Raw genomic sequence first — 20,953 nt, 5'->3', positions numbered from 1 at the left:
AGAAGGGGCAGAGGGGGGGAGGTAGTGAGAAGGGACGGGAGGGGTAGTGAGAAGGGGGCTCCAGAGCATATATTGTGCTACCTCCCCTTGACAAGATAACAGCTCTGTGTCTTCTCCTATAATGTCTGATGAGGTCAAGGAGTACATGGCAAGGAATCTGAGACCATTCCTCCATACAGAATCTCTCCAGATCCTTCAAATTTTGAGGTCGATGCTGGTGGACTCTCCTCTTCAGTTCACCCCACAGATTTTCTATGGGGTTCGAATCAGGAGAAGGACATGGTAGAACCTTGATTTTATGGTCAGTAAACCATTTTTGTGTTGATTTTGATGTATGGTTTGATAATTTTCCTGCTGGAAGAACCAACCAGGGCCCATTTTAAGCTTGTCCATGATGCCATGTATCCTAACAACATGTCCAGGTCCTCTGGCAGAAAAACACCCCCAAAACATTAAAGAGCCACCACCATATTTAACTGTGGGCATGAGGTACTTTTCCGTATGGCTACCTTTCTGTGTGGGCCAAACCCACCTCTGGTGTTTATTGTCAAAAAGTTCGATTTTGTTTCATTTGATCCTTCTTGAAGTTCCAGTAGTGTCTGGCAAACTGAAGACAGTTGAGTTTGTTTTTGATTGAGAGAAGAGTCTTTATTTCTTGAAACTCTTCCAAAGTTCAATTCAAATGTCATTTCTAACTCCAGAAAGGACTGTCTTCATTAATTTGCATGCAGTAAAGTGCATTGGAGGCCATGCTATATTGGATCCAATATGCTTTGAAAATAAAATTACAATTTTGAGGACTTGACTGTTCTTTTAACTTTCATGAGTACTTCATGCCCCCCAACTGTCCCGATTTTGGGTTTCTGTCCTGCTGTCCCGCCTATCCCTTCCTCTGTCCTGCTTTGCAGGGGCAGAGAAAGGGTGAGATCCGTACTTCAGATCTTGCTTTACTGCTCCTTAATCACTACCCGCCGGCAAATAATGCCGAGTGCAGGGATATGACGTCATCCCTGCACTCTGCAGCAATAGCTGGCACGTAGTGATGAGGGAGTAGTAAAGCGAGGTCTGAAGTGACAGACATCGTGCTCCCACCACAGGATGCAGGATACAGGCAGAAGGATGAAGGATGGTGGATGGTTTAAGAGGTAAGAGATGGGGAGAAAGAGGTGTAAGGGCAGTGTATGTGTATGTATGTGTTTGTAAGCTTATGTGTGTGTGTGTATGGGCCGGTGTGCGGAAGAGCAGTATAGGTATTTCTTAGCTGGTGTGTAAGGGCAGTATATGTGTATATATGTGTGTAAGGGCAGTGTACATGTATATGTGTGTGTAAGGACAGTGCACGTGTGTGTGTAAGGGCAGTGTATGTGTATATGTGTGTGTAAGGACAGTGTATGTGTGTTTATGGGCAGGTGTGTGTAAAGGCAGTGTGTAAGGGTCCTGGGAGGGAGGATAACATTAGCTTTTTTTTTATTATGGTGGACACCTGCCTGGCTGAGAATCATGGGAATTTTAGTTCACAGCTAGCATCTGCAGCTTTACTGTTGCTGAACTTCCCATGACGCTCAGCCAGCATCATGGAAGTAGTATGACTGAGCCTCATGGGAATTCAATTCAATGTATTGGTTATTTCTAATATGCATGACTGTGCTGACAAAAAACAAGCATGTTTTAAGTGGCGATGCAAGTGCGACATTGTAAAGTGCAATTGCTTGTATAGGTGAGTTCCGCGAGATAAAAAAAAAGTGTCCCTCTTTCACATTTTCAAATGTAGGGAGGTATGGTGCTTATCTCGGTTTTCTTATCCAGCTCCTAATATCCATACAGGATTTGATGCAGTTTTAAAGGTTTATTCTTTCTCAGAGATCTCAGTTTGATATGTGGGGATATGTGAATTTCTGATAAAATATCTCATTATGTACCTAAGCTTTAGTGAGTTATGGTGCCTAAGTATCTGGTTAGAAAATCATTACTGTGGAATCCCATGTACAATATTTGTAGGAACACATTAATGAAATACTGTGTTAATATCCATTCCTTGTTTGGACAATCTGAGTCTTTGCTAAAACTCAATGCCTTGGAAAATGGATTTTAATTAGAAGAAGAATTTCCAGTTCGTATCTGTGCTTGTTTTAAAGTATTCTATTGTTAAGCTTGAGAGAACAGTCAAGGCTCCTAGTTAAAGATTCTGTGGGAATGTCTGCTAGCTTGTAAAAACACCATCCATAAATAGTGAAGAAACAGTGAGCTCACTCCTTCCATTATCCACAGAGGGAAAAAAATCTGCTTTAATTTTAACTCAGCATAAGTAGAATGCAATAGGAGTTTATGCAGCGTTTGGGGTTAAGAAGGGAAAAGTAGCCAGGTTATTCCCAAATTAGGCAAAATGATCCACTGGTATTTACTATTCCACAATGATCAAATATTAGTTTTTCAGAATGGTGCACAGGGGCATTCTCAAATTATTTCCATCCACAGAAAAGCCCCTTTCTTGAAGAAAAATAATAATAATAATAATAATAATTAATTTATGGAAGGTTGAGAAGTATTGGGACTTAACTCGAGTGAAGGAGGGACTTGTTTTATTTGAAATTGTATTTTTAAAATGAACTATTCTGGTTGTAGGAGACTGAAAACTAGTGAAATGATAATCTTCACCATGGAAAAATGTAAAATGGACACTCCAGCCATCATACACACTTTTAATATGCAATATACTTTAGTGGGGTTGGCAGAGAAAGTGCACCGTTTCTATATATATATAAGATTATGTTACAAAGTGATGTTCAGATAGGCACCTATTCATTTTTCATTCGGTTTAAATTGTGTGTGTGTAATTATATAATTTAGTAGACAGTTTCTAGCAGAAGACAATAGGATAATATTTGCGTTATTTAAAATTTATATGGCGTTATCTCTGCTTTGAAAGCTAAACGCATAGACCCATCAGCTCGAGTAACCATTTCCTGTAACTGTTCAGTCCCCCGGTCAATTTTGGAGAACTGGCTCCTTTACTCATTACAGAACTGTATTATTCAACGAGGGTGTTTTTCTACAAATTCACTTTATGCTACATAAACATTCTGATGGGATTTAGGTCTGTGGCTTGGCCATTCTATAACTTGATTATGATGCCGAGTGGCTTGTCTGTATAGCAACCCCAAACCATCATTATGCTTGATTACTGGGACTTTTCATTTATTCAAACTCTTCTTTTCCACAAAGTGCAGAATTCCCAGTAGACCATCAATCATTATGAAAGACAAAGACTCTGAATATGTAGCTGCAGGAATTAAAAAAAAAAAAAACTTATTACAATGACAGCAACCTTTTAATAAATGCCTGCAAAAGCTCTACAATATTTATAACCATGTATACTGAAGCCTTTAATCCATTGTAGTTGGTGTCAGATAAAATATTATTATAGTGGTAGATGTCTACATAAAACTTTTCACAAGGTTTGGAACTCCTTCCTTGATCTGAAAGAAGATAATAACGAGGTATATTTGCAGTGATTTAAGGTCACTCCTGTGCCGTAATCCACATTCAAATACACTCTGCAGAGAAGTAGGTTGAAAAATGGTTTGGTATTTTTGAGCCAGTAACGTCATATTTTCTACATTAAGGGCGTTAATAAATAGCTTGTACCCAGGCTTCACTAAAGGGAAATGTTTTCCTTTTCTCTGGGAACTGGTAACATTGTAATGGCGCATTCTATTGAATTACAGCTGATCATGTGACAGATGACTGCCTGCACCACGCAACTTTTTTTCCATGTCCACACATTGTAAAATAAAACAAGAAATTGCATATTCCTCTACATTCCTTCACGATCTCACACCCTGCTCTTATTTACTGTTGGTATCACATCATATGCTGCCTAATCTAAGGCCTGGTGGCTGCACATGTGCAAATCATGCTTCACTGTAAACAGGCACTGCCCATGTGAAGCCAATGAAGAGCAGATCTGTTGTGATATTGGACAGGACTGTTGGCAAGTGGCAAATAACTCCTGCTCAAGACTATCCTGTTCATATCAGGTGGCCAAAAAATATAATGTACAATAACATAGTATTACATTTACCACACAACATAGGGGTGGAACTAGTTCAGTGCCTCTAAACTTTGCACTTCAAGACACTGTCGACTGGGGGCTGCAGCCTTTTCACCAGCCGGTTACAGCCCCTGCGCACACCAGCCCATGTAACACGGTGGAAAACGAAAGAAAAAAGTTAAATGAAGTGAAGAAGGAAGAGGCTAAACAGCCAATCAGAGCACACTCTATGGCCTATACCCCCACCCTTCCTGCTTGGGTACAGATTGATATGAAAAAAATGAGAGGGTATCTATCTCTGCACCCCTCCCACTCTGGGGCTCTGGAGCAATCCCTTCATGTGTTTCTTGGTGAATCCGGTCCGGTATGACACCATACGCTGACACACACTTATACTAATACCATATGATCACATACATTCACACACTCTAACACCATGTACTTATACATACACACATTACCCTCTCATACCTCCTCCTTCTCTCTCTCATCTTTATCTCCTCTTCCACTCAGCTGTCATTCGCTTGCCCTCTCCCCTTCTGCAATCCACAGTGCAGTCACTTTCTCTCCATTCTCTTTACTTTGCTCTCTCTTCACTGCAGCTTGCTCTGACTTGCAACACGTTACTACTACCAAGTATAATGCCCTGGGCGCCTGTTCCCGGGGCACTGTGTGCCCATGTTAGAGCACCCCTGCATATCACTATGCTTGTTTATTACACATACTTTTTCCACATTTTACCCATGACTGGGTAAGTGTTACTTTTTTCAACAACAAAAATCTCACCCCAAAAAGCAGGTTGTGCAAGTGTTCCTTTGTGCATAGAAAATATGCTTAAAATTTGATATATATCACCATTACAACTACAAGCCTGATGGTTAAAACGATATGCAGTGTTATTACCTGTCAAACTAAAGACATGTTTATAAAACATTAAACGCCTGCTTTCCACTGTCCTCGGCATCTCAATGTTGTTGCAACTGCTAGTTCAGTAAACGAAATAAACGCAAAACAAAAACAGATGCATTCACTTTCATTTTATTAGTGATTTTTTTTTTTACAATATATTTCTCTTAATATGCACATTATGCAGAGATAATATCTATACCTTTTTACAAGTGAAATTTATATGCTATTTTTTCTTTACAACAAATAAGAAAAAATAATTAACCCAATAACAAAACACAAATTAAAACCCTTTTTTGTTTTAAAACATGTAAAGAAAATCTCAGAAAACGATGTTAAGTACAGTGTGTTTAGATAATAAAGTGTACATATTAGGCACATTTTGTTAGCATACCATTAAGCCAGTAATGTATTATTAAATGGTAGTTGCCACATTAGAGCACATGATGTTGCTATGCATCATTGAACAGTCATGTTTTGCATCTTGCTGGGCACCACAGTGTAAATGACTCTGAATATCATTGGAAATACTAGTTTATGGGCAAGGCATTCATCGCATTGCATTCAAGTGCAAGAAGAGAGCTAATTATTCATCCTTGAAATTTGCTATAGAACTTACATATTTCTGCATATGAAAAAGACAGCAGGCCATTCACGTGAAATCTGTAAATCAATTGGTTTCAATGTAGAAAAAGACGATAGGAATTGTGTTTAAACACTGTTTTGATGGCAGGCATACATTATGCATTCCACTCGTGCAATTAGGAGATATCAGATAACTTTGATTTGGGTTCATCATGGGGAGAAAAATAAAATGACAGCTTATAATGAAATCGGCACATCATCTATATCTTAAACCCTACCTGTCTGCAAAGTGTTAAGTCTCTTGCTAGAAATCGGCTGAACAAAAAACAAAGTAGAAGAAACCCTTATGTATTAGACTCCTCCATATTCAGAGTGTGTTAAGCTTACTCGGGTCAGTGTGGTTTTCAGAGCACTTACAAGGAAGTGTGTTTATTAGCGAAATAAACTGTAGCAGACACAAGTACTTGTATAATTAAAACATTGTTTAAAGCTCACATCATAATACGCAACTCTGTTTGCCAGGAAATCCATGCGTTGTGCCTGCGCTACAAACACAAAGAAAGAAAAACATATTGTGGTTCATGGTAAAAGGTTGCTCACAGAGATCAAGGTCTCTCCGGACTAGCTGGCTAAAAAGCCAAAAAAAAGTCTAGTCTATCTGAATGGGATTTATAATCCAAGCAAAAGAAATCCAGGGCTGTATTTACCAAGGTAAGCGGAGCAAGTCCGAGGCACAGCGCTTCTAGATCAATAAGCAGCAATACCCCAAGGGTTGCTATGGCCGCTGCCCCGTCTTGGTCTGGATAACTATGGCCCGATGAGATTTAGACAGGATCAGTATGCAATATTATAAAAGTTTGAATGTAAACATTTTATACATCTATTTGGATTTGAAAAAATAGGCTACCAACATTTTAAGACTGTGTAATGAAAAATAAAAGCAATACCCATACGATCTATTCAAGCATTCCTCCACAGGGAGCTAGTCAGATTATGTGCACTCTGTAAAGTAACTGCCTCAGCCATGTCTGTGTGGTAAGTCGAGACACTGTTTATCTGCACCCGTTCATAAACAGAGACAAACAAACGCCAAGTAGTCAGAAGTTGAGTAACGAACAGGAATATTCCACTGGTGTACCCGGTGATCACTTTCCACACGCATTCAGCGCCAGAATTGCTCGTTATCGATAACCCCATTTTGTGGTGAATCAACCAATCCAAAAGCAGTATGCAGGGAGTTGGTTGCGAGAAAGCTGCGACAAAACTTGTCAAGTTATCAATCAATGCCAAAGGCAATATATACGCATACATCAAGGGGGCGCTACTGATTGACACACTATTTCAGGGGATTTAAAATTAGACCTTAACAAAAAAAAAAAAAAAAGGATTTAAAAGTTACTTCTGAAGGACTTTCAATGCACAGAACAAAATATTTTCCCAGTTTTCCTACATTTGTAAGACTCGCTAATCTTCTTCAGACCTGTAAATCGAAACAGAAGATACCCAACCAACGCTTCAATTGCTTGCGGCCAAACAAGGCCACCGCTCCATAATAAAGTCAAACCGGTCACGTCTCTGGTCTTTAAAGCTCACTAGTGCACGCGTGTTAAGCAGCAGGTGGAGTTTGGGACGCGTTTCCGATGCGATGTGCTTTCACAGGGCTAATTTACAGCGAGGTGATAATCCATACGGCATGCTGCATCAGCTTGAATGTGAACTCGATTCCAGGCTACATGACACTTATTCACCATAAAATCACACGGTCCAGACGCTTGTTGATTTGTTTGGATAGTTCATGGCAAAGCTTATGGCAGCAATGTTTTTCAGTGCCTAAAAACAGTAAATGATTATTAACACTTGCTTACTGGGGGAAAAGCCAGACAAATCAATCAAGTGTATAATGTATATAACTGAAGACATCCAACCTTGTAAATTCATGTACAAATACAAATATTAAAAGTCGACCCATGAGCAGTAATACTAACAGCAGCAGCAGCAACATATGGCATTTCACGAGAGACGTACCTGTGTCGTATAATTACACAGCTGCTCTTCTGTGGTTAAAGCCAAGAGATAATCCTGCAAACAGCCCGACTCCTGCAAAACAAATGTGAGAGTCCTGTGTTTTCACTGTGTGGGTGAAAATGCCTTTGTTTTTTTTTTTTATTAATTCATATTTATAATATTCTAATCATTTAAGTCCATGTTTAGTATGAGGCTATCACACTTACATCTGCTCTGTTCTCTGCAATAAAAAAGAGCTCAGTGAGCGCCCGATGCAGGGGAAGGAGGACTCCGTTACTGCCAGTGTCTTGACAAGTAGTCTCCTCTAAACGGGTAAATATCGGCCACAGCGGCTTTAACAGTTTCAGATCAAAGACCCTACGAGAACATAGATGAGAATAAAATCACACATACGAACGTCGAGATTCACCCAATCAATACCTTTCACACCCAATAGCAATTTGGAACAGGCACTACAAAATGTCACGAACCATGTTAAAACTGCAAGAAACTGTTCCAGATATACAGAAGCCAAACAGTTTCTTCATCCTTCAAATGCTATGGTAATACGACTTGCAACCACAATTTATCCAAAAATAAACATGGGTGAGGATTACATTATTTTCAATCATGACACGCTGTTTATAATAAGTGAATTGTAGCATAGCATATGGGTAGTCAACCTTTGAGGGGTAGATGCACTATGATAGATGAAGGAAAGCAAAAATGTCTAAATATGGTAATCAAATAAAGAACTTCACAAAAATAAAAGTATCTATTGGGAGGCTAAGTGGGATGGCGCTGTGCCATGTTAACAAAGATAACTGTGGTGACATGAGTTAGGTCCTTCAGGGTAATTTTCTGCCTGTGTTAGCAACTACCAAATCATCTGAACGGGCCGCTGGAATACATATATATCTATATATCTATATATATCCTACCTCACAGGATTAAGCTGCAATATCTTTAACAACAGATGGATCGCCTTCAGCCGCTGGTGACCAGTCTGACGACACGCTACGCCAACTTGCCAATCCCAGATGCTGGACAGAGGAAGGTGAGGGATGACTCTTTGATCAGACAGCATCTGCTTTATAATTTCAAATCCTACAACGTAAGATATATCGATCATTAACAATACACCCATTCTTACACAGAGGTGCTGGTGATTTTATTATTAAAACAAATTAAAAGCTATTGAGCTTGTACACATCTCAATCTAAAAATTATTTCGGCAAGCAATGTAAAAACAAACCTTTGCAACTTATACCAGGAAACATATATTTATTTTTGTATTTCATAAACATTTTCAAGCACAATAATGATTACTACATAACAGGATGCAGATTACTCTCTCCACCTAATGTATCGGTTTGTCTTAGTCTGTCAATTCTTGTCATAAATCTTGAATATATGTATTGTATTAAGCGCTCCTTCTTTGTGTTTACGTGTTCACTTAACCAAACAATTCCTTTACATCGCTAAACGTAGGATGCCTCTTCACTGGCGTAAAGCATCATTACCCACATACAAAAAAAGGGTTTTGTAAAACTGAGGAGCTTAGAGTAACAGAAGAGGCGATATGGTCTGTGCCACTTGTTATAGCTGGCTCCTATTCACCTCCTTGCCAGCAATGAGGATGCTCCTGAGATGATTCCCTTACCAAAAAAATACCTTGTTGGTCCTTGTAGGAACTAACAAGTGTGTGTACATGTATGCACACCTACACAGCTCAAAATCTGTTTGCATCATACATTTGGAAGCCAATCCAGACATAGTGACTGAGCCTGCAGACAGGGACAGTTGGACAGTTGAGCCCCGGTGATTGTATATCAGCACCTTAACAATACACTACAGATGATGCTGGCCCCTAATATAATCCCCCCTTTAATACAGTCCTGTAGTTACACTGCCTCACGATGCTTAATTTGAAATTTGATGCTTAATTTGAAATTTACAAAAGATGTACAAAAAATGGAGTAATATGGAATACAACAAAAGTACAAGATCAATGGCAAAACACAAGATGATCCCAGTTGTTAGTGCCTTTATTTGGAACAAAATAGATATTTCATGATTTTCACTGTTTCTGTGGCAAATAGCCAGGTACTTGCCCTAAAAGCTCGGTGGCTTTTGGCATTGGTTTTCCGTCTCTGCACCCTAACATATGCCCCCTAATCTACAGCAGCAACAACTTATAAATGGAAAAAAGCTATGTACATGGAAAATCACATGGTCCAGTTAGGATAACTTAAGGCGATGAAAAGTCAAGAAAATGTAAGTTTATTTAAAGCAGATAAGGTAAATATTTAAAAGTATATTTATCGATGGTGAAAAGAAGGGTAACCAAGCGTGACATTGACTGCACCAACCTGTCTGAAAACGCCCTCGGTGTCCAGCAGCCACGGTAAATTTGTAGCCCCATTCAGTGCAACTCATGTCAGATGTAAACCGATAGAACAGCGTGTCCCCTACACAGAAAAGTTAATATTGTAGCATTAGCAAATGCATGCAATAAAATTATTTTTTATTCTACAAGAAAAAGAAAGCATCACAGAAATACTTGAAACGAATGTCATGAAATGAATGATCACTGCAAAGCTTGTGTGTGAAGAAAACAAAATGGGAATGGAAATGGAACGTGTCATATTCCACGCGTAGCAAAACAAATTGAGAATCTCGTACATTTCTACTTATCCGAGTTCAGTACAAGCTTTTTTAATTTGTGTTGCGCTCAGAAATACGCAGTAAATCTCCTCCTTTCTTTCTTATGTTATATGTTGAAGGAGCCAGGAGCCTTCAGGCAGCCCAAACTAGACTCCAGCTATGGAACTCAAAATTCACTGTGCGTATGATGAACGGAACATCATAACGCTTTTACTCCTGTGATAGTGTTTAGCACATCGCAACCAAGATGCTGAGCGCATTCTGTACTGTATTACGGTAAAACAAATCCCACATAAATGTTTAACCTACCTGGAAGCTCAAAGTCTATCCACTTTTTGGGTGGCCCGCTAAATCTGTGCAGGTCTTGTTTCAGGTCAGAAGAGCTAGAGATGACCAGCTCATCACAGCCCTCTTCTGTGTTACATTGCGGGTCAAACTTGACCGAGAGGTAAATTGCTCCAGGTATGTGAACCTTATCCTGTACACAAAGAAATGTAATATCTTAACATTATTTGGAAAATGAAAATAAATTTATATATATATATATATATATATATATATATATACATACATATATATATATATACATACATATACACACACACACACACACACACACACACACACACACACACACACACACACGGTATATATATATGTTCTAGGGCTAGGATGCCAAACTAGCCCATTATGTGGTTAAATTACATATCTGCACCAATGACATTCTAATTAATACTTATTTGCGTTCCTAAACATTGGTTATCTAGTCTCACGTCGCTTAGTGAAGACATTAGCAGGATTTACCATTTGCACTTAAAAAGAACATTCGGTGAGATTCTATCCAATGTTAAATATTACTGAATATTAGTTGAAACCCAAGCTTCTATACATTTATAGTTATTTGTGTGTAAAAGCAGTAAGATTGTATTGTTGCATACGGTGTGTACCTCAAAGCTGGTATTGTTGTTATACGGATGTTTGGACTCCCGGACCTGAACGGCTGTCCCAGGCTCTTCCATGAACTGACAGGCGGTGAGTGCTACTGTCCCCAGCATACTGCTGCTACAGCCACCAAGCACTTTCTGTAAGATCTAAACAACCACAAGGACTTTGAGCATTCACAAAAAAATACTATATCAAAAGCAGTCTCTTCAAAACCATGCTGGGTGAGCGAGTGCTAACTGATGTTGTAAGACTGATGGTAGTACGAGAATTAAACTTGCAAAGCAGGTTAGAATGTATCATAGGATTGAAATATACTTGAAGCTCTACTTCTACAGCCTTCACATTTATTATCTAAGAGTCATGACTTGACATGTGGATACGCAAGATACTTCTAATCACTCTCCATGGACATATACAGTATAAGTTTATTAGAAAGAAAAACCCGACTGTAGAAACGCCAATACAATTCTGCACACTTTACCACCTGCTGTACAAATTCAAAACGTATTAAGCGCTTCAACTTGTATTATTATCAAGACAGCATCATCCCTATCCCATATGTGTTTAAAGGAGACGTTCCATGGAAATATAAACATTTTTCATAGAGCGTTACATACAGCGCTATATACAGAAATATAGTTTAGTACTTGGGAACATGTAAACTTTACGCTACTTGTTCCAATACGCTTTCTTAATCTGCCGACCTAGAGGTTGCTATTGTAGGCAGTGTTGATATTTTGTGTAACTTTCCTTTATGACTCTTAATGGAATTGATAATGTACAAATTGTACAAACAGAATGGAGTTCTGTTTGTACAATGAAGTTCTTTCCTCCATAGACTTTCATGAATTATTCTATTGTTTGCCACAAGGCAATGAGATAAGGAGTCAGGGTGTTTCTCTAGTAGATCAGTAGATAACAGAGCTATAGCACATACAAACGGCTAATATGCCGTCATTTCAAAACATTATGGAAAAAAATTTTAAAAATAAAACAGCAAAATATTTTTGAACTCCTATTTTTAACCAGACACTGGTCAGTTGTGTCTGTAAACGACTAGAGCTGGAAGGCTGTTCCACTTACACAATCCTCGATTCATATAAAGGGGATTTAACCACACAGTTATTACTACCTTTTCCCACAGCTGCTTCTCCTCCAGATGCATTAGCATATTCAATATATATGTAATATGGGCTGCTCCACTCAGTTCCAGGATATCTTCATTTAGCGGGACTCCATCTGGCCATTCAGCCAGTAGGGATGCCAGTACATGCCGGGCATAAACCACGGCTGTTGCCTCGTTGACATGATAAAGGTAATCGCGCACGGCTATTTTGCTGCGTGAATCGAGCTCTTTGCGGAGCAGGAGAGAGCTCTTGGTGTGCCGTTGTCTGGCGTAGCTGAGTTGAAGGTCGCTCTCACTGGTTATAATTAGTTTTTGGCTGACTGGGTTTGTCTCCTCTGTTGCCTTTTCACATTGTGTTGGTTTTATCTGCAAAATGGAAGGTTACACATTCAAGAAAAACATTTTCACTTTAAAAACATGTAGGAGCACTAAAACCATAGGCATGGGAAGCAATGGTTTCAATACATTCTTTCTTTGTACACACGAAGCGTTTCTAAAACTTTTTATGTAAAATAAGTGTTTCACTCTTATGCAGTACAATGATTTTTATACATCAGTGAAACAGACCAAATATACAATTTTCACCTGTACCCAGTGGCGTATTCAGACCTACATTGATTAGAACTAGCCCAGGGTGGAAGGTCTAAGGCAGTCCTACTGGAGGATCTGGTGTCCTGGTTTGCTTCTCATCCATAGGAGGTCGGGGAAATCAAAGATCTTAATTTGCACTATGGAGGTCTGTGCCCATCTCAGTAGTGCTCTCCCTCCATGCTGCATATCCTTTAGAGGACCTCATGTTTTATTGCTCTAAACAGAGGACATATGGCTTGAGGACCTAAGGGGAGTGGGGCTCAACCTGGGTGAAGACCCACTTAAGTCTTTAGACTCCTACCACCATTTTATAAGCAATTTGGCTATGTGTTTGTTTGACCATACTATACTGAGGAATAAATAAAAAAAAAAAAAAAAAAAAAGAGAACCAAACTTAAATAATAATTGAATCACACATACCATGCAGAGTGGGATAATCATATCTGTGTCTGTCACACTCAAATTCGGCTCCTCAGACCTTGAAAGTTTGCACGGTTGCCATTTTTGTGCCATCTTCTTTACCTTCTCATCCATCAAACCAGTGTTTTCATCAAACCTTCGGGAAGACAGGGATGCAAGTGCGAGATCTCCGTTAATTATTACATAGTAAGATAAAACAATCAGCAGATATTTAGTTTGTTTACTTTAGGGTCAAATGATACAAAATGCCATTTTTGGGAACTACTAGACTTGTGCATTTGGATTTGTACAAATGGAAATGAAGCAGAGAGCTCTGAATTTAGTTTGTATTGTGTTGTGTTGTTTTGCAGCTCTCAATGTCTCTCTGCCATCCGAGTTGCTGTCTCCTTTTCCGCAGCAACGCTTTTTCTCTTCTTTCTTCAGTCACTTCTCCCCGATATAAGGCAAGAATAATGCAGACGGATTCGCGGATTGGTCTACATTATTCTGGCATCTTGGAGTATTTCTTCAAAAGGCGGAGCCACAGTGCACACCACAGATCCTCAAATCAGGGGAAAGGGTGTGCGCAGAGTCTCAACCCTTTTGTGTAAGTGCTCCGGGAGATCTGGTTAACAGAGCTGACACCAGGGAGAAGCGGGCGAAGAAAGAAGACAGAAGAACAAGAAGAGCTGCAGAGAAAAAGACAGGGACACAGAAACGGTAGACAGAGAAGGTAGGGAGACATTGAGAAATAGCATAGTATAGAGATAGCATAGAGAGAGAGAGAGAGTGAGTGAGTGAAAAGAGACAATTTTATTTTCGGAATGGAAAGAGCCTTCCTAACTTTGTCTGAACCAAAAGGGCAGGAAAACAAATGGACCAAAGACAAAACAAAAAAGTTGTCCAAAATGTTTTTTGGTCCATTTGCACAAGTTTAATAACTAGATAGTTGCAAGTGCATAATTGCCAAGTCCATTTTTAATATTACCTTTTGTGGACCTCTTGAAGGAAGGAATCTGCATTTTTCATCCCCATTTCATATATTGCCCGCAGAATGTGTAAAGGTACATTGAGGCCTTCATGAATTACCTAAAACAAAAATGATATAGACGTATATTCACCACTAATATAAAAATGTGGATTTCTATGGAATTGCTCAACATGTAGAAGAGGCCTCAATGCTGAAGGCTGCAAACAGGCAGAGTGTTCAGAAAAAAAATGCGCAGCTGTTAAATTCATTAGCAATAAACAGCCTGGTAACCGACTATGTTAACATCTTAACACATCATATGATGATTTTCAGGAGATTTATAATAAAGAATATGTATCCTAGTATGCAAATGCCCGCTCATCTCACAATCCTGATTAACACCTTTTAAATGTATGTTTTACAACGGGTGAAAAAGCTTAATTCCAACAAATCTTAAAAGCAGCCATCTGATGTGGTAAATAATTACGTAACATATTAAAATGTTCCCTTTTGGTGGCAGTGCCATTTTAAGAAAAGAACACATCCTTAGTGATTCAAGCAAATAAACAAAAAAATTACCTGAAAACACATTTTAGTAGCTTCATCGAGACCATCTAATGGATCTGGTCTCACCTCACCCTGATCCAAACTGGGTTCTCCAGACACGTCTTCATCTTTGCAGAGGTCTTGTTTTTCTGGTTTTTCAGACACCTGATCCTTCCTTTCAGATACACTCACGTCCTTCTTTGAAGAGTACAGCATGATAGATAAGATCTGAGGAAACATAGTGTTACATTCAGGTAATCACTTTCATAATACAAACAGTAAATTGGAACTTCAAAAGAAATATAACAAAAGCTTTAGAAACACAAGAGTCTTCTAACCAGTACATTATTTCCTTTAGCCCTTGAATACAGTATGATGTGTAAGATCCTAGGTTTTTAACCACTTCATGACAATACGCCTAGTACTATGTCACAAAATTCTGACCGTTGACGCAGTACTACATCGTGGTCCTTTAAGCAAGCATCGGCAGGGCTAAATCCATACCTGTCCACAGAAGATTGGTGTCCCCAAAATGTATGGCCCCGAGCGAATTGAATATGAGATTTAAATGCCATCACCGGGATATTCCCTAACTGACGAAAACCCGAATAAGTCTGCAGTAGCATGAAATCGGGTCTCTTAGCAGGTGTGATTAGGAGAGCGGGGCTGAGCAGCTCTGCTTCCGGATCACATTGTAATCGGAGACAGGGAGAAATAGCCGGCACTGTGACAGGATGCAGGAGTATGGAGAAAGAGCTTCTAAAAAATAAAAACAGACTCCATATGGGACCTCTTAGTTATGGTACACTCCTCTCTAAACCCCCCCCCCAAAAAAACCTAGAAAATACACCGCCTCATGAGAAAAATAATAAAAAAAACGTATGTTCCAATTTTGGTCCCGTAGCTTTCCCCAAACTTATGTAAGTTGGGCATCGCTGTACTCTGAGAATGTTGCTAAAGACGAATTGGTGTTTGTTACTGCAATTTCACATATCCTGGGCAACAAATCCAAAGCAACATTGCAAAGAGTGTTTGATTTATTTATTTTAAACAGCTAGTTTTGAATAAAATTGGTGGGGAAATAGATGCATGAAATATGTGAAAATGACCATAGAGCAATACCCTTGTTTGTCCTTTATCATTTTATGGAGTTGTTTTGGGATCTGTGAGTCTTATTGGAGTTAGAGACTCAGAATACCAAATTTCAAAATATTACAATTTGTGTAATTTATTTTTTAGATTTGTTTCCACACACAATAAACCCCTACTGAAAGAAACAAATATTTAATTTGTGTGGGTACACTAAGTGAGGAAGAGGTAAATTAGGGTTAACCAAGGACATAGTAGAAACAATGAAAATGCTGTTGTCCGCAAAGGACAAACAGTATAATTATAGCTGAAAGTTATACATATAGGTTTTCCATTCTGCTTCTTGCCAGTTAATATTTGCATTTTACTCATTACAGTTTGTAACATGCATAGTTATAATGTTTTCATGTAAGAGTTAATTCCACTGAATGTACAAATATATATTATATATAGTTTTATAAAAATAAAAAAAAAAATAAAAAAAAAAAAAAATCACAGACGACGGGGTCATTGTACCAAGAGATGAAAAGCTCAATATCATGGGAGATTCCACAGAGTATCTTATTAACACTCTGTTCTCCGCAGAGAAAAGGTCCAAAAGTCTTACCTCCAAATCACGAAGGAGCCATGTTTTACTGAAGCCAGTCCCTTTACTGCACTTTTTCACCAACAATTTCAGTAAACCGGACTGAATGAAGGCATTTTGGAGCTCTGCAAAATCATGACTCTGCAAAAAAACAAAATCTTAAGTCGTTACAGAACTGCCATTTACAAAGCCATGTAATTTTGATGAAAATATCATGAATTGAATAAAGTTACTTAACCATCTCACTTAACCACTTGATCAGTGTATGTTGTATTCATTAGGTGGATTTAATATATGCTACTAAAAAAACCAACATTCTTCGTATCCAGTCACGCTATATGACTAAAACTATGTGCACACCTGACCATCACACCTATAGGAGCTTGCCGGAGATCCCATTCCAAAACCATGGGCATTAATATGGAGTCCCCGTCTCCATCTGCAGCTACAATAGACTCCTTTCTTCTAAGAAGGCTTTCCACAAGATTTTGGAGTGTGTCGGTGGTAATTTTTGCCCATTCAGCCAAAGGAGCATTTGTGAGGTCAGGCAGCGATGTTGAACAAGAAGGCCTGGTTTGCAAATCAGCGTTCAAATTCATACCAAAGGTGTTTAATAGGGTTGAGGTCAGGGCTCTGTTCAGCACACTCTTGCTTCTCCACACTAAACTCATCCAACCAAGTCTTTATAGACCTTGCTTTGTGCAGACTAGGGGGCAGGAAAAGGCCATCCCCAAACTTCCAACAAAAGTTGGACAACTGTCTAAAATGTCTTGGTATTCTGTAACATTAACATTATCCTTCACTGGAACTAAGAGGCAGAGCCCAAACTCTGAAAAACAAACCTAGACGACCATTATCCCTCCTCCATCCCATTATCCCTCCTCCATCCCATTAACGGTGGACTCTATGCATTTCAGTAAGTAGTGTTGTCCTGACACCTGCCAAACCAAGATTTGTCCATCAGACTTTAAGCTAGTGAAAAGTAATTCATCATTCCAGTGGTGCCGTGCTTTATACCAATTTTATGACACACCTAAACCCAATAATTAGGAGGGGTGGCCACATACTTTTGGTCATAAACCGTACTTTATTTATGTTTCTAAAATACTCCAGCTCTAAAGCACACCCTTCCCATCTGCAGTCCAAGTTTTGTGGCAGCTGCTTGAAGGCATCTACTCGCAGGAGTAAGCACCCACTGAATTGTATATATATATATTTTATTTAAATACTGGGAAACTGTGATATTTCTTAAGGTATTGTGCACTGATATGATGTGGTATATGTAAAACATGTATACATATAAAATAATGTAAGCCTTTACCTTAAGTGTTTTGTATAATCCCTTTAGAGCGAGTGACAGAACCCAAGTAGCCTCCACAGCTTCTGGGCTGCCATTGTCCAAATCCGATTGCAAAAGGTAACTTGAGATGAATGAAAAGTGTTCGAGATACTTCTTCAGCTGATCCTGCAAGCCTTGGCTCTCAGTATCCTTGTGATGCGTCAACTGGTAGTCTTTTACTAAGGAAGGAATTCAGTTGCAAATGACAATATGCATACCACATCAAAAAAAGGTATTGTTCACCTGGTATTTTAATACAAAGAATGGTGCTTTCCAACAACCATGTTTCTCTTTGATAATATTATACATTATTACTAGAAGCTGGATTTAACACTGAAAATCTTATTTTTGCTCATCCTACACATACATAGCTACCTGTTTTTCGCTTTCTTGTTTTTATGTCCACAACAACAGCTCTGTTCTTCTCGGTAAAGTGCTTCAGTATGATGACATCATGAGGCTCTTTGGCATTGTCCATATATACAGACTGTGTTCCCATACACAGTACCTGCACCGAGAAAGAACACAAAACACATTTACACAAAATTAGGAAACAATTAATACAAAAGGAAACCAGTGATTATATATATATATATATATATATATATACACACACACACAGATATTTACATACACACTGCACCATTTGAACACATTAAAGATGTGAAAAAAACACAACAACCAGGAAAATGAGCTATGGCGCTAAATAGAAAGGGGTATAGAGAATTCCAAGTCCGTGTGACAGATTCTCAGGAATATAAATGCATATTTCTTTTCAGAAAACAAGCAAGATTTTATTAAACACAGATATTTTGTTAAACTTTTAGCATGGTGTATCCAACATGCATTTTTTATGGGACACGTACATTTTTGCGGCAGTTTCTCAGCCGTAACACCGCTAACAGGGTTGGAGAACTGACCAAGGTTACATTTCACATGCTAATTAAAACCAGTTATGGACAGAAGACAAGAAACCCAACAAATGAATAAAATATACTTTACCTCCGGGAAACCAACAAGCACCAGTAATGTAAAGATGTTGGTGTTTTTTAGCTGGTGCGGCAGTTCTTTCATGCAGTGGTCGGTATAGGATGCAATCACATTGTGCCATTTTGAAGAACCGTTTAACGCACGTAGAATATCTGACATTGTGCAGGCCCAGTCCAGGCCGACTTTGCTACAAGGGTAGTAGTAAATTAACAGAAATAAGTTAGTTCAAATTTGTCAATGTTGTTGAAATAATGCAACTACAGTTACATACTATATACAATACTGCTGAGACATCGTGATATTTGCTGTTGCGTGTACCATGGCTAGCGTTGAACACTCCACTGTAAAATCCGCTAGGCTACAGTGTTCACCATCTATCGAATCATTCTCATCTTGGATTGTTTAGCCCATGGGTTACCAATGCCACATCAAGTATCTGACTGGATTGGATTTTAAGGATACCATTATTGTCTAAGCACAGTAAATTAACTCCCTTGTTTTGGTGACTCATCAAAGCCTATATCTATTGTGAGATGGACTGAAACAACGTCACACACTTTCAGAAGTCAAATGCAGGTAAGCGGCTAACCTGTCAAGACAAGCAGCCCCCAAGCTGAACAGCAGCTGAGTAGTAATCCACCCTTCTGGCAAACTCTTGAGCTCTTCACCTTCAGCAGGGCTGCTCTGCTTCGACGGCAGGACCTTACTAACCGCGTCATCTACCTCGGCAGGAGGTAGCCTCAGAATTAACTGGCCCAGAAGACCAAGGGTTAAATGGTATGATTCATTTAAGTGCCCAGCATTGGAAAGGACAACCTGGAACATCAACGGCAACACTTGCTGAAGGTTCACAATAGGAACCACTGTGTCCTAAAGGGGGGAAAAAAAGTTATGTTCTGTTTGCTGTCAGAATTTCAGTGACGCTTCATACAGAAATTTATATTGCACACACACAAATGATATATACGTCACAACGCCTCCAACACTTAATGCGTAACAACTTAAGAGTAAAGCACTAACATGACACAGTCTCAAGATTGTAAGCTTGCGAGCAGGGCTCTCTCCACCTAATGTATCAGTTTGTCTTAGTCTGTCAATTCTCGTCTTGTCATACCCCTTGAATATATGTATTGTATTAAGCGCTGCGTAAACTGTTGGCGCTATATAAATAAAACAGTATTTTGTTTTTGTTAGGGCCTTGGGTAATTTTTTGTTAGATTCCCAAGCGCGGTGTTGCAGAACGCAGACTAGTGCTGCATTAGTTAAATATAGAGAACTGCTCCATTTTATTGAATATGTTTTTATACACAACTGCGCACATACAGATATGCAACAGGCACATTTTATAGATACGTATTGATTTGCTTTCCAAAACTATAGAGTCAGAGACTTGGATGTAACATAAGGAAGTTTTAAATCACAGAGGGGTGGTAGGCAAGTGACAATGCCTTCCACCAGTAGTGGACGTTTAGACATGCATGGTACAGGCACAAGGCTATCCCGAAGATAAGACAACACCGAGGACCAAATACGTTTTAAGGTTTTTATAGCACAGGAAAATGAGCAGACTAGATGGGGTGACTGGTTCTTATCTGTTGTCAAATTCCATGTTTTTATGATTAAAACACAAAAATACTGCTTTATTACATGCATGAACCTACCATCTATACTATGAAGTATCAATCAGTTGTAGAATTGTAATCGGTAATGTTTTACACCCAAATGATAACAACCAAATAGTCATTACTTACTGATTTCATAGGAGGCAGCATGGCAGCTATGAGTCCCAAAATCCTCTCCTGGGAGCACTCAGCAAAGACTTGATCTGGACTTGGAGTTATGACCTTGTCAACTATGTACGTATTAGACATTTGTCCTGCAACTACAGGAAAACAGAGTAAAAGCTTGGCCAGCCATAGGAGAAAAAAAACAAGTTACTAGTCCATCCAACTTATACTCATGATACTCATGAACGGCAAGTGATACTACTCAGTACTTGTTCCCAATCCAATCAAGAAATTCTAATCCATTAACATGGTGCTGTTGATATTGTTCTCAAACATTCTTACATTACCAATATTTTGATGGACTTTAACAAAAATGATTCATTATCCCATCAATTAAAGCATAAGCAAATAATAGGTTACAAATGAATCAAA

The 20,953-nt window shown here is 38.9% G+C and overlaps 1 protein-coding gene across 2 annotated transcripts in view; it reads right to left on the bottom strand.

Moving 5' to 3' along the window:
• Positions 1-6,567: 6,567 nt before the first annotated feature.
• The window catches only part of ZZEF1 (zinc finger ZZ-type and EF-hand domain containing 1), a 45,445-nt gene continuing 31,059 nt past the window's right edge, over positions 6,568-20,953 (bottom strand). For both annotated transcript variants that reach the window (XM_053454937.1, XM_053454938.1), the window contains exons 39-55: positions 20,546-20,676; positions 19,384-19,664; positions 18,807-18,981; positions 18,180-18,312; positions 17,787-17,983; positions 16,487-16,606; positions 14,824-15,018; positions 14,263-14,363; positions 13,296-13,431; positions 12,291-12,650; positions 11,161-11,304; positions 10,523-10,691; positions 9,919-10,017; positions 8,488-8,653; positions 7,774-7,924; positions 7,568-7,639; positions 6,568-7,372 (exon numbers count right to left, since the gene is read on the bottom strand). In XM_053454937.1, the coding sequence (XP_053310912.1) occupies positions 7,298-7,372; positions 7,568-7,639; positions 7,774-7,924; positions 8,488-8,653; positions 9,919-10,017; positions 10,523-10,691; positions 11,161-11,304; positions 12,291-12,650; positions 13,296-13,431; positions 14,263-14,363; positions 14,824-15,018; positions 16,487-16,606; positions 17,787-17,983; positions 18,180-18,312; positions 18,807-18,981; positions 19,384-19,664; positions 20,546-20,676 (2,705 nt within the window). In that variant the 3' untranslated portion in view covers positions 6,568-7,297. The remainder of the gene's footprint in view (positions 7,373-7,567; positions 7,640-7,773; positions 7,925-8,487; positions 8,654-9,918; positions 10,018-10,522; positions 10,692-11,160; positions 11,305-12,290; positions 12,651-13,295; positions 13,432-14,262; positions 14,364-14,823; positions 15,019-16,486; positions 16,607-17,786; positions 17,984-18,179; positions 18,313-18,806; positions 18,982-19,383; positions 19,665-20,545; positions 20,677-20,953) is intronic.

This window comes from Spea bombifrons, chromosome 2 (assembly GCF_027358695.1).
Source record: "Spea bombifrons isolate aSpeBom1 chromosome 2, aSpeBom1.2.pri, whole genome shotgun sequence".
Taxonomy (NCBI): Eukaryota; Metazoa; Chordata; class Amphibia; order Anura; family Pelobatidae; genus Spea; species Spea bombifrons.
The sequence above is the reverse complement of the archived record's forward strand: the minus strand, read 5'-3'. Positions and strand labels throughout refer to the sequence as shown.